General features: G+C 45.4%; 1 protein-coding gene across 1 annotated transcript; it reads left to right on the plus strand.

Annotated features, from left to right (window-relative positions):
* Positions 1–2,247: 2,247 nt before the first annotated feature.
* Positions 2,248–5,426, plus strand: LOC124707877 (bidirectional sugar transporter SWEET1b-like). The gene is made up of 6 exons (XM_047239574.1): positions 2,248–2,547; positions 2,703–2,739; positions 3,837–3,932; positions 4,027–4,309; positions 4,496–4,615; positions 4,929–5,426. The coding sequence occupies exons 1-6, from the start codon at positions 2,511–2,513 to the stop codon at positions 5,145–5,147; spliced, it is 792 nt and encodes a 263-aa protein (XP_047095530.1). The 5' UTR covers positions 2,248–2,510; the 3' UTR covers positions 5,148–5,426.
* Positions 5,427–12,773: the final 7,347 nt, after the last annotated feature.

The following is a 12,773-nucleotide window of genomic DNA, read 5'->3' on the forward strand; positions in this document are numbered from 1 at the left end:
ATAACCGGATATCATTGTCACACGTGCTAAAGAATTAATGGGTGTCGAGGCTTTGGTTGTGCAGTAACTTGTGCAGTAACTTGCGCTCCCCGAGTTACATACACGTGATATGTACGCATGCAGTCATGTAGGTACACATATCTTCAGGCATTGCAAAACGCCAAGATCGGCTAGCCGCTGTTGCTGTTTTTAAGCTTTTCTAGTTGGCGCTTCTTTGTAGCTTGAGACTCGTGTGCTTCAACGAGTTTATCGGTCGTTGCCGACGTTATCTGCTGGGCACCTTGGTGACAAAGTGGTACTGTACTTCGGTTATGTTCTAAAATATAAATCCATTTGGTCGTATATACACGCGTACTTTAATTTACATGTTTCAAAGTTCAAACGATCCTTCCATACATGATGCATGTTCCTAGCATTAAAAAAAGATGGGTGATGGACAAGCACATTGTTTTGCATGCATGCCTGGCTACGTATTAGGCACCCACGTACCTACATATCCAAGGACCGTACGTAGCAGCGTGGGGACTCGAAGTCTCGTCGCTGTCTTAGGGGAGACTACATCGAGTAAAACGTACACCTAATGCAGGTGCATGTACTTTTTTTTCTAGGCCGGTATTTTCAGTATTTTATCAAAAACCGGTGTTTTTGTTTACCCGGAAAATACTACTGAACGAAATTTACTGGTATTTAAATAATTTGCTCAGGTTTAGAGAAATTTGATAAATTTTTGATGAATTAATAAATTCATTTGAACAATCTTGGGCGATGTGTTATGACCGGTATTACCTATACTTTCGAGAACCAGCAATACCTGTTTCCCACCGGTATTTTTCCCAACTGGGAAAAATAACCTTACATGTATACAATTTAGAGAGGAGCAACCATAGTGTGGGGCCACCATCAAAATAACAAACAACCATATTGGGCATTACTTTAATATGTATACAAATATATAAAATAAGAAAGTTCTTTTCTGAAAAAACTAACGCATACATCTGTTTGGTTACAAATTTATTCAGAATTCATACTAGTGAAAAGCTAAGAAAATGATACACCGACTCCATCGCACGAAAGAAGGATTACATATAGCATGTATGCATAGATAATAATATTTCCAAATCGCCAGCCAACCCGGTTGAATAAAACCGGCCTGACCATAGTTGTAGCTTTCCAGCTTCCGCAGACTGAAATTAAAAGCTTTACTTTGTTAAAAACAATACCATTACGATGAAACCAACATAACTTGCTCACTCGCACCTGGATTTGTGCCATTATTGGCTTATTAACCCCTTAAATCAGTTCACAAACATACTCGACCGTTTTAATGCTAGTTGGTGGAGCTATATTGAAAACTACCTCAACCGTTTTCCACAAAAGATCTGCAAAAGAGGAAAGCCAATTACAAATTGCTTCATCACGGTAGCAAAGCACATGCTTCTTACTACCATTACAATTCCGCTTGTCTAAATAATGTTTGGTTTAATTAGGTTATTCATCTACCAAGGTAAGAATCAAAAATCTTTGTTTTGAGGGAACCTTCAACTTCTATTTTTTTTCCTCGGAATATGATGTTCTCATTTACTAATACTTGGACCCAAGTATAAAAACTTTCCATAAGAGTAAAGGGTCAAATAAGAAACATTCAGTTTGAGCGATAGATTAAATTTCATAAATCGTTGGACCATATTAACATGGCTTCCAAAAATTTTCATTTAGAGATTCTACTGGAATTCAATGCATGTACAAGTATATGTACATGATACATGCATATGTTAAATTCAAAGTTGTTCGTTGGAGATAGCTTATTCTTCCATACAAAAAAAATCGCTATTGTGCTGCTCCCTGAAGAAGCATGGCCTAGCTAGCAATATTTCACTCTTCCTTCTTTTTCAAAAACTGTACATGAAAATAAAAACATAGATCTATCTAAGATTTCAAATGCATGTATATAATTGAGAAGATCTATGCACACCACAAACACAGAAGGAACAAAGGCGATACTAGCATCGAAACACATACAGTCTTGTCAATAGTGTCCAATCCAATTAGCTAGTGCGCACGGACTAAATATGATGTTGGTGATGAAAATTTCTGGCTCTAGGTGGCGAAGAAGAAAACAAGATCCATCAAATATGCTAGTGCTGGAAATGTTACTGTTTGCTGTCCCGGCGTACTCCACGTCTACGCACTACACAGTACAGGCTCTCGTTTTCAGGGAGAAGCCAAGATAAGAACGTAATCAATAGGTTAGCACACTTGATCTCCCCCCTAGCCCCCTGAGCTTACCTCCATTCTCTCCAACTCTTCCTATATATACTACCGCCCGACCGTCCGTCCATCCATCGATCCACAAGCTAACGTTCACGGCATTGCTAGCTGCACATCCCCTGCTCAGAAGAAACATAGCTCTAGAGTCTCTTTCAGCTTTTAGTTTTCGTCTGTCTTCGTTCAAGAAGAACCCTATCTCAGATCGAAGTTGAAGCTAGGGTCTAAGAGGGAGCAGGAGATCCATGGAGGATGTGGCCAAGTTCTTGTTTGGGATTGCGGGTAAGTGAACCTGATTTGAAGTATTTTTATTTGTGTGGTTGCAGTTAGCTAGCATGTTTGGTTAAGGTTGTAAGTTCTGGTTTGCCATTTAGATGATGGATGTTCTTGTTGGGACGTCCTTTCAGCCTAATTACTGCTCGGTTTTGTTGTTTCAGGCAACGTCATTGCTCTCTTTCTCTTCCTATCGCCGATGTAAGTACTTCATGCACCACGTTTTATCTGGGTCAGTTAGGTAGCTCAGTTATTATTTATAACGGATGGTTACAACGGAGGTGTCAAGATAGAAACGTGTTACTAACATAGAATTCTGTTCAAAATAAACTAGTAGAATTTGTGAAAGTCATGCACCTATTGTCTCACTTTATTTTATTTTCAAGGGAAAGCCTCATGGCACTTTATTTAATAGATAGTGGAATTACATCATGTAAAATAAATCCAGGAGGATCACCATCCCACAAACGGGGACTGAAAAATTGCCACCTGATTAGCTTCCCTCGGACAATGCTGGAAGGATATATTCTCAAAATTCCATGCTTTCGGAAAATATTCTGCTAGGATAGCTGTATAAGTGTTCCATGCTTCGATCGTGCCATTGCAAGCCTGAGTCAATTCCAAAGAATCCGATTCCACCACTACATTTCTGCAACCCAATTGTTCTATATATTCCAGTCCTTTCAAAAGGGCAGTAGCTTCTGCTATAGGCTATAGCTGATGATAGGAGATGATCTAGGGGACAGTAGCAACCAGCATCGCCTCTGTCTGGAGTTTCTGAATTTTGACCTGCCGCGCCATATATAGTTTACGAGCGTTGATCGCAAACGCAGATCTTGCAGGAGTCACCACGGATTCTCCTTTGACAAACTCACGACGCTGCCACCAAATGTACCAGCGGCGGTATGGATTCCTGCAGGCCAAGCATACCAAGAACTGACAATTTCTTGTCTGATTTGTATATCAAATCTACTCGAACAACCTAAAGATCCCTTTTTATTGGCATTACCTCAAAACTAGAAACTTCCAGGCATATCCACCTATGTATACTGCCACCTCCCAGTTTATTAATTCCAGACAAGTCCTTTTCAGTTCCCATTTTCTGATAACATCCTATTCCTGCTGGGAGTGGGACAACGTAGAGTTGCAACTTTGCTTTTGCTGTGCTCGCAACGCAGTCTCTAAGTCTCTTCATGAATATATATAAACACGCTGCTTAGTTCTGTCCAGCATCGAACTAACCGATCACCTCCGAAAGAAAATCATGATCACATCTTAATTTGTCCATCCCTTCACAGTCCTACTTTCTGGAGGATCATTCGGAAGAGATCAACGGAGGAATTCTCCGGGGTGCCATACAACATGACGCTCCTCAACTGCCTCCTCTCCGCCTGGTAATTAATATACCTTGACAAAATTTGCAAGTAATAACAGATACAAATTGACACAAGTCGTGGAGGTAACATATCTTGGTGTTCTGGATTTAAGGTACGGGCTGCCATTCGTGTCCCCAAACAACATCCTGGTGTCGACAATCAACGGCGTGGGCGCGGCGATCGAGACGGTGTACGTGGTGATCTTCCTGTGCTTCGCGTCGAGCAAGAAGACTCGGCTCCGGACGCTGGGCCTGGCATCGGCGGTGGCGGGGGTGTTCGCGGCCGTGGCACTTGTGTCCATGCTCGCCCTCCATGGGCAGGCCCGCAAGCTCCTCTGTGGCATCGCCATGACCGTCTTCTCCATCTGCATGTATGGCGCGCCCCTCTCCATCATGGTACGTGTTCTCCGTCGCCTTGCACACATACGTCTGCTGGTTGATTTTTTGACGGTACGCTCAAGATGAGCTCAGCTTTAACTTAATAAAACCACAACACGGCAAAGTACAGGTAGGTCTGCTAGTTGGTGGATTATTCGTGCTAGCAATTTTTGTTCTAATTTTTTGATACATTCTTTGTTGCAGAGGCTGGTGATCAAGACAAAGAGCGTGGAGTACATGCCGTTCCTGCTCTCGCTGGCGGTGTTCCTGTGCGGCACGTCGTGGTTTGTCTACGGCTTGCTCGGCCGCGACCCCTTCGTCGCGGTAAGCTTTACCCCATCAACTTGAAAAACCCTGCATGCATGCCGTGCGATCGATGCTTTCCGTCGTGGGTCAAACAGGTGCCCTTAATCTATGGAAACTCGTATTGACTTAATGACTTGGCTATGGATGGTGCGATTGATGCATGACTAAAGCTGCGCCCGCAACATGCTCGAGTAACTGCGCAATCGAAGATGCCAGGCAGCGCCCATGCACGCGCGCCACCGTCGCCTTCATGCATCCCTAGCTAAACTACCTTTGTCATTTAAACGTGCTTAGTAGACGCTCTGACCATCATCTTTGGGCACACATGCAGATCCCCAACGGGTGCGGGAGCTTCCTGGGTGCCATGCAGCTCATCCTGTACGCCGTCTACCGGAACAACAAGGGCGGCCCTGGCGCCGGTGGCAAGATGCAGGACGACGTGGAGATGTCCGGAGACGCGAGGATAAACAGCAAGCAGGTCGCCCACGGCCACCATGACGGCGGCGCCGGGAAATCGGGGAAGGCCAACAAGATGGACGGCCAGGTGTAGCTTGATATACGAAGGATCGATGCCCAGATCGATCGACAAGCGTTCTTCTATCTTTGTTTTCGCTGACTAAAACATGTTGGTGACCTTGTATAATTGGAGGGCTTGGCCTTTTCCCGCAGCTTCTCCGGCCATATTTGTAACCTAGTAATGCGCTGTAATGCATACGTGTACCAAAGCTACGTAGCTTTTCTATTTGCAAACGGAGTACTCCCTCCATCTTATAAAACATGTCGAAGATTTATCAAAATTCGGATGTATCAATATATATTATTTAGTGTCTAGATACATTTAAATTTAGATAAATCTGAAATATGTTTCATGAGCGGAGGGAGTACATCTAATTTATATTTTAAAACCGAGCAACTACTATAGAAAATCAGCATTATAACTTGTGTAGGCGATCTGATCGATCGGCTTATAGTACTTTGTAATGTCTTTGTAAGCTGTTCTCCATTGTTGTTGGGTCTTAGAGGGTTAGACCCCAGGGCTGTAATAATTACTAGTATGTGGTAGTCATAGCTAGACTAGTAGCCGGGCTCGCCTCGAGCTTTCCATCTAAAAATAAGATTGCGAACTTGAAACAGTACAAAATCCGATGGCGTCTCTACGCCTTGCGATCGAGCAAGAGACCGAGAAGGACTGGACATGGACATGATATAAGGATCCGTATCGATCCTGGCTCTAATTCTTCGAACACGATAACCTGTGTTGGAGAGGCTTTTTACGGTAGGGACGGAACAATATTAACCGTCTAATCAACAGATCCAAGGATCCAATTTGATCAATACTAGTTGAGTTTAAGAGTAGTATTTTTCCATCCAAAGGCAGATTTGGCAGGCGTAAAAAAGGAGACATATATATGTAGGTAATTAGGTTCATGACATTTTTTTGCTGTTTATATTGATTATGCTATTGCTCTCATGTTTATTTCGGACTCTGATGGTCATAGGGCAGCTTCAGTCGCACAACTTCAGTAGCATTTCTGTATGACCAGCAGGAACTGGGTGTAGAAAGCTCTTTTCAGTAAAGTAAATTGGTGCAATGATGTCAAACGTATGAACTACATTAACTGCTATCAAGTATAAACCCTTGACACAGTGCGCGTCTACTAAATTGTTCCGGAGGGAGTATTGATATTTGATTGAAAATCGTACTGTTTTGTGCAGCTGATATCTACAATTTCGTTATCAGTTAATATCAAAAAAAAAATTCGTTATCAGTTGCATGTGATGCATTGAGTTTTTTTTTAATGAATACCTTCCGTCCAAAACCTGGAGCCGCCACTGTTGACACTAGTAGAAACTAGCTATAGATGGGATTCTATTTCTGTGGTGCACGGCGCACCAGAGAAGGTGCGCCACAGAAATAGCTTATTTTTGTGGCGCACTTGACACGCATGCAGAAATATGGTGGGGCCCACACCCGGCCAGCCCCAATCATTGGTTTCATTATTTTTGTGGCTCACAGGACCACGTGAGGCACAGAAATAAGACATTCAGTGGCGCACCAGCCTGGGTGCGCTACAGAAATAAAACTTTATGTGGCGCACCAAAATACATGCGCCACAGAATGTGGCCTTTATGTGACGCACCTGACATATGCGCCACAGAAACGAGCTTTTTCTTCTCCACGCAACTCCACACACACCCCCCCCCGTGGATCGCCATTTTTATCTAGTACCACTGAAATTTAACAAACACGAATTTTGAATTTTTTTACAAAATTGCGTTGCAAAATCATCAAAATGGATTTGTGGTTGCATACGAACTCGAAAAAAGTGCACAATATATCAAAATGACCGGGAGAAAATTCTACATCCGAATTTAATTTAAAAAATCCAGGTCGTACCCCTAGATGCAGAATTGTCTGGACGGCTTGACTTCTTCCTCGTCTGTTTCACTTTCATATGTGTAAATTTCCAATTCGTTCATTCTATTCCCCAATCCTCTCGAGATTTCGTTGAGGCCGCCCAGTCGGCGGGAATTTACTGGCCAGGCACGGTCACCTTCGGGTGATCAGGCACACGGCCGTCTTGGTGGTCGCCGGTCTCGCATCGTCCGATCGATGTACCGTCCTTAGTTTTGTCCGTCGACATCCACTTAAAGTCTTCAACACCAGGTCGAGCTCTCCCTCTTTTATTCTAATTTCTTTCATAAATGAGTGTGATAGGCGTGTGATTTAGATTTTTGGAGCTGATCTGTCCCGATTACTCGTGAAATTTAGGTTGAGATCGTGTAAACAGTTTGTAAGTTTCGGCTAACATTTTGTAGCGATTTGTTTTTCGTTGTCTATAAATTCTAGCTATGTTGTTTGTGTGGTTCTCTATAAATTTAAGCTTCATCGTTGACATAGGAGAGGCACTTGAGCAAATACATTTTCACTGAAATAACTTCTATCGTGTAGTTTGCAATGAAGCCAACTCGTCATTTTTTCTTCGAAAAATATAAGTTAAAATAGAAGAGCTGTTATAATTTGCAACTATGAATAAGAACTACTCCGTACTACGTACTTGCAGTTTGAGCAAACCGTGTATTCTTTGAAACCCAATCAACTGATCGTAGCAGTCGGCACGAGTCGGACTACTCCGGTTCCGGATCAGACATGAAGACCGAACGCGGTAGCTAGACTTCCTGCACGCTAGCTGTGTATAATTACGCAACCGGCCGCGCGCCTGTCTTGTGTGTGCGTCGCGCGCCGTGACCAGCAAAGCAGAGAAAATCGCCTCACATCGTACATCTCTGGTTCGATGGTGATTCTAGCTATGATTCGCGCGCACAAACTTGTGGAGTCCATAGGGGACACCCTGGTGTTCTCCGTCAGTAACAACATCTTCCTCCCGGTGCGCAGGCACCGCCGCCTGTTCCTGGACCTCATGGCGCTGCCCGCCGTCCTCTCCGCGGCGTTCTACCTCTTCAAGTGCCTCGCTGTCGCCCCGGACGATGTCGTTGCCACGGCAGGTCTCTATCCCAGCCTGCTCGACATGACCATTTACGACTTCATGGCGACCTGGCTGGAGAGTGACCATCGGCTGCTCCCGGTGGCGTACCTAGTCGCTGGCATGGTCGTCAGGTTGGTGACCTACGTCGCCACAATATCCGCTGCTGTTGCGGCAGCAAGCTACGAGTCTGGCCAGGAGTGGGAGGAGGAACTAGAGCAGGAGCATGACAATGAAGAAGAGGACGAGGAGGAGGAAGAGGAAGAAGAGATGGAGGAGGAGGAAGAAGAAGAAACAGAAAAAGAGAGGCAGCACTACACTCTGCTCTCCTTCCTTGGCACGGTAAAAAGTAACCTCGCGCGACCTGCCAAGATCATCTGCTCCAACTGGGCCTTGAGTGTGGCGCTGAGCTTTCTCTTGGGTAAACTTGGTCAGGGTGTGCTTGCCAAGGCAGAATTCATCTACCCCGCAATGCTGGTCATCTTTCTGGTGGATTTCATTTGCGAGGTTGCCGTCATTGTGTCTGTGGCAGAGGAGCCGGCCGGCGAGAGCGCCGTGGGGCGGGCATGCCGGGTCATTCGGGGCAAGTATGAAGAGTTCCTGCTTTACCGGGTTGGGGAAATTGTGATTAACCTGGCGTTCATGGGAGCGTGCGCCCTCGTCGCCATGGCGGGGTTGCCACAGCAGATGGACGCGGGCGTCGCGTGCCTATTGCTCGGTGCAAAGGAGGTGTTTTCCGTTGCCAATCTTACGGGATACTACTTCGCGTCCAGGAAGAAGGAAAAGCATAAACATGACAAGGCATGTCACATTGATTAATAGAGAAAATTAGTACGTAGTAATTCGTTTGGTTTCTACTTTTTGTAATCTTTTCTAGCGAGATAGACAGGTTATTTTAGTTGTTAGCTATGTAATTGTATGGTTCTCTACGTGTGCAGAAATAAATACATATTTTTACAAAAAAAAACTTAATGTATCATGTTGTCCTATTGAATTGCTAGAAGCATGTGTTTCCATGTTAACCTATCTCTTTCTTCCATTAACCCTCCAATTATAATCTCTCTCACGTGGCTCATAGTGGAGCGGCTCATGCGAAATTTTAGCCACCCCCACCCTCCTCCCCGCACCGTGGCTGCAGGGAAGCCAACGGGCAGAGCCCCTCCAAAAAAATGGTGGTGGCGGGCTTTTATCTCCGAGCACGACTAGTAGCGAGAGGGGCCTTCTCTTCCTCACGTGGTGGGATCTCCGGTCGGAGCTAACACCACGGAGGCTGCCTCCCGCGATATCAGCCACGGTTCAGATTGTTCACATAAGAGATGGGAAACACCAAGAGAAGCAATTGAGCTAGGGAAGAAGATGTAATCATGCCGGTGTGAGAAATCCTTTTCATATACTACCCACGAGCGAGGCACAGTAATTTTCTACTCGGAAATTGAAAGACCAACAATGGCTCAATTAATTGTTGTCGATTTTTTGAGGCAGGTTAGTTCCTGGAGTTCAGGAAGGAAAGCAAGCATTTGATGGACATCGTATGGAAAAGGTCCGGGAATCACGTCTCAATTTAGTTCAGATCCATTTGTTAACCGTGAAGGCTGAGATTGTATGCAACTTTCTTTTATCGAGCGCGCGCTGGGCAAAACGATCGGAAAATATTAGATGATGGGATTTCTTGGATCTTGTATGCGTCCTTGTGAGCATCTTTTATCATGGATTCCCAATGTTCTCGGAGCTTTTTGGCCTTCTGTAAGGAGTCTACAGCTTCGCGCTCTCTTTTGAGGAAACCATCCATTACTTCTCGAGCCTCTTGCCTTTCTTCCAGCATCGCCATTGCGGTGGTGGAAATTCTCTTGGCGGTAGCCAGCTTCTCCTTTCTTGCAGCTTCTAGAGCTACCGGATCTGCGGCTTCCTCCGGAGTTATAGGCTTGTTGAGAACTTCTGTATGAATTAAGGCTCCTATGCCTGCTTGCTCCACGAGCTCTTCCGGGGTCAGGTAATTCTTGCTCCCGGATTCTGAAAGCCCTGCCTCCATGGGGTCGGAGGGAGTTGCTTCTTCGTCAGTTCCTTGCTCCAGCCCAACAATGGTCGCGAAGACCTCCTTGGACGGAGCGGATTCCGCCTCAGCTTGTTCTTCATCCTCCAACTCCTTCATGGCGCGGTTGTACTCTTCCGTGTATGATACGTCTCCAACGTATCGATAATTTCTTATGTTCTATGCCATATTATTGATGATACCTACATGTTTTATGCACACTTTATGTCATATTCGTGCATTTTCTGGAACTAACCTATTAACAAGATGCCGAAGTGCCAGTTCATGTTTTCTGCTGTTTTTGGTTTCAGAAATCCTAGTAACGAAATATTCTTGGAATTGGACGAAACGAAAACCCAGGGGCCTATTTTTCCACGGAGCTTCCAGAAGACCGAAGAACACACGAAGTGGGGCCACGAGGTGGCGACACCACAAGGCGGCGCGGCCCAGGGGGGGCCCGCGCCGCCCTATGGTGTGGCCCCCGACTCTACCCTTCCGCCTACTTAAAGCCTCCGTCGCGAAACCCCTGATGCGAAAAACCACGATACGGAAAACCTTACTGAGACGCCGCCGCCGCCGATCCCATCTTGGGGGATTCCGGAGATCTCCTCCGGCACCCTGCCGGAGAGGGGATTCATCTCCCGGAGGACTCTACACCGCCATGGTCGCCTCCGGAGTGATGAGTGAGTAGTTCACCCCTGGACTATGGGTCCATAGCGAGTAGCTAGATGGTTGTCTTCTCCTCATTGTGCTTCATTGTTGGATCTTGTGAGCTGCCTAACATGATCAAGATCATCTATCTGTAATTCTATATGTTGTGTTTGTCGGGATCCGATGGATAGAGAATACCATGTCATGTTAATTATCAAGTTATTACACATGTGTTGTTTATGATCTTGCATGCTCTCCGTTTCTAGTAGAGGCTCTGGCCAAGTTTTTACTTTTAACTCCAAGAGGGAGTATTTATGCTCGATAGTGGGTTCATGCCTGCATTGACACCTGGACGATGATGAGAAAGTTCTAAGGTTGTGTTGTCTTGTTGCCACTAGGGATAAAACATTGGCGCTATGTCCGAGGATGTAGTTGTTGATTACATTACGCACCATACTTAATGCAATTGTCTGTTGCTTTGCAACTTAATACTTGGAGGGGTTCGGATGATAACTCTGAAGGTGGACTTTTTAGGCATAGATGCGAGTTGGATGGCGGTCTATGTACTTTGTCGTAATGCCCAATTAAATCTCACTATACTTATCATGTCATGTATGTGCATTGTTATGCTCTCTCTATTTGTCAATTGCCCGACTGTAATTTGTTCACCCAACATGCTTTTATCTTATGGGAGAGACACCTCTAGTGAACTGTGGACCCCGGTCCATTCTTTAATACTGAAATACAAATCTGTCTGCAATACTTGTTTTTACTTGTTTTCTCTCGCAAACAATCATCTTCCACACAATACGGTTAATCCTTTGTTACGAGCAAGCCGGTGAGATTGACAACCTCACTCGTTTCGTTGGGGCAAAGTACTTTGGTTGTGTTGTGCAGGTTCCACGTTGGCGCCGGAATCTCCGGTGTTGCGCCGCACTACATCCCGCCGCCATCAACCTTCAACGTGCTTCTTGACTCCTACTGGTTCGATTAAACCTTGGTTTCTAACTGAGGGAAACTTGCCGCTGTGCGCATCACACCTTCCTCTTGGGGTTCCCAACGGACGTGTCAACTACACGCATCAGTGTACATAGTGGAGGCGTCGCCGGAGATTGGGCTTAGGTTGCCTAGGATTGATTCTTCTTTGTCTCCGGCATCCTCTTGCTGATCCGGTGCGTTGCTATCTCCGACAGCCTCTTGCTGTTCCGGGGCGACGCCGGCTCCGGCTGCCTCATCCTGCATGGGTCCGGCTTCTTCCTGGGGAAAAGCTGTTCCAACGGTATGTGCGAGAAAGTGCACGAAGTGGCACCTTTGCTTATATAACACCTGGGAGACCCAGGCGGATCTGCATTGGTCTTCCACCGTTGTTTCCTGCTCAGGGGCGGATTGGGTGGGATTTGAATTTTCCAGATCTAAGGCGGAATCCTCCTTAGGAAGTTCCTGCGTCTTGATAACGCGTGAAGCACACATCCGTTGGGAACCCCAAGTGGAAGGTGTGATGCGTATAACAGCAAGTTTCCCTCAGTACGAAACCAAGGTTTATCGAACCAGTAGAAGATGAAGGTCACGTGAAGGTTGTTGGTGAAGGAGTGTAGTGCGGCGCAACACCAGGGATTCCGGCGCCAACGTGGAACCTGCACAACACAACCAAAATACTTTGCCCCAACTTAACAGTGAGGTTGTCAATCTCACCGGCTTGCTGTAAACAAAGAATTAAATGTATGGTGTGGAAAATGATGTTTGTTTGCGAAGAACAGCAGAGAACAATGATTGCAGTAGATTGTATTCAGATGTAAAAGAATGGACCGGGGTCCACAGTTCACTAGTGGTGTCTCTCCAATAAGAAATAGCATGTTGGGTGAACAAATTACAGTTGGGCAATTGACAAATAGAGAGGGCATAACAATGCACATACATATCATGATGACTAATATGAGATTTACTTAGGGCATTACGACAAAGTACATAGACCGCTATCCAGCATGCATCTATGCCTAAAAAGTCCACCTTC

This window comes from Lolium rigidum, chromosome 4 (genome assembly GCF_022539505.1).
Source record: "Lolium rigidum isolate FL_2022 chromosome 4, APGP_CSIRO_Lrig_0.1, whole genome shotgun sequence".
NCBI lineage: Eukaryota > Viridiplantae > Streptophyta > Magnoliopsida > Poales > Poaceae > Lolium > Lolium rigidum.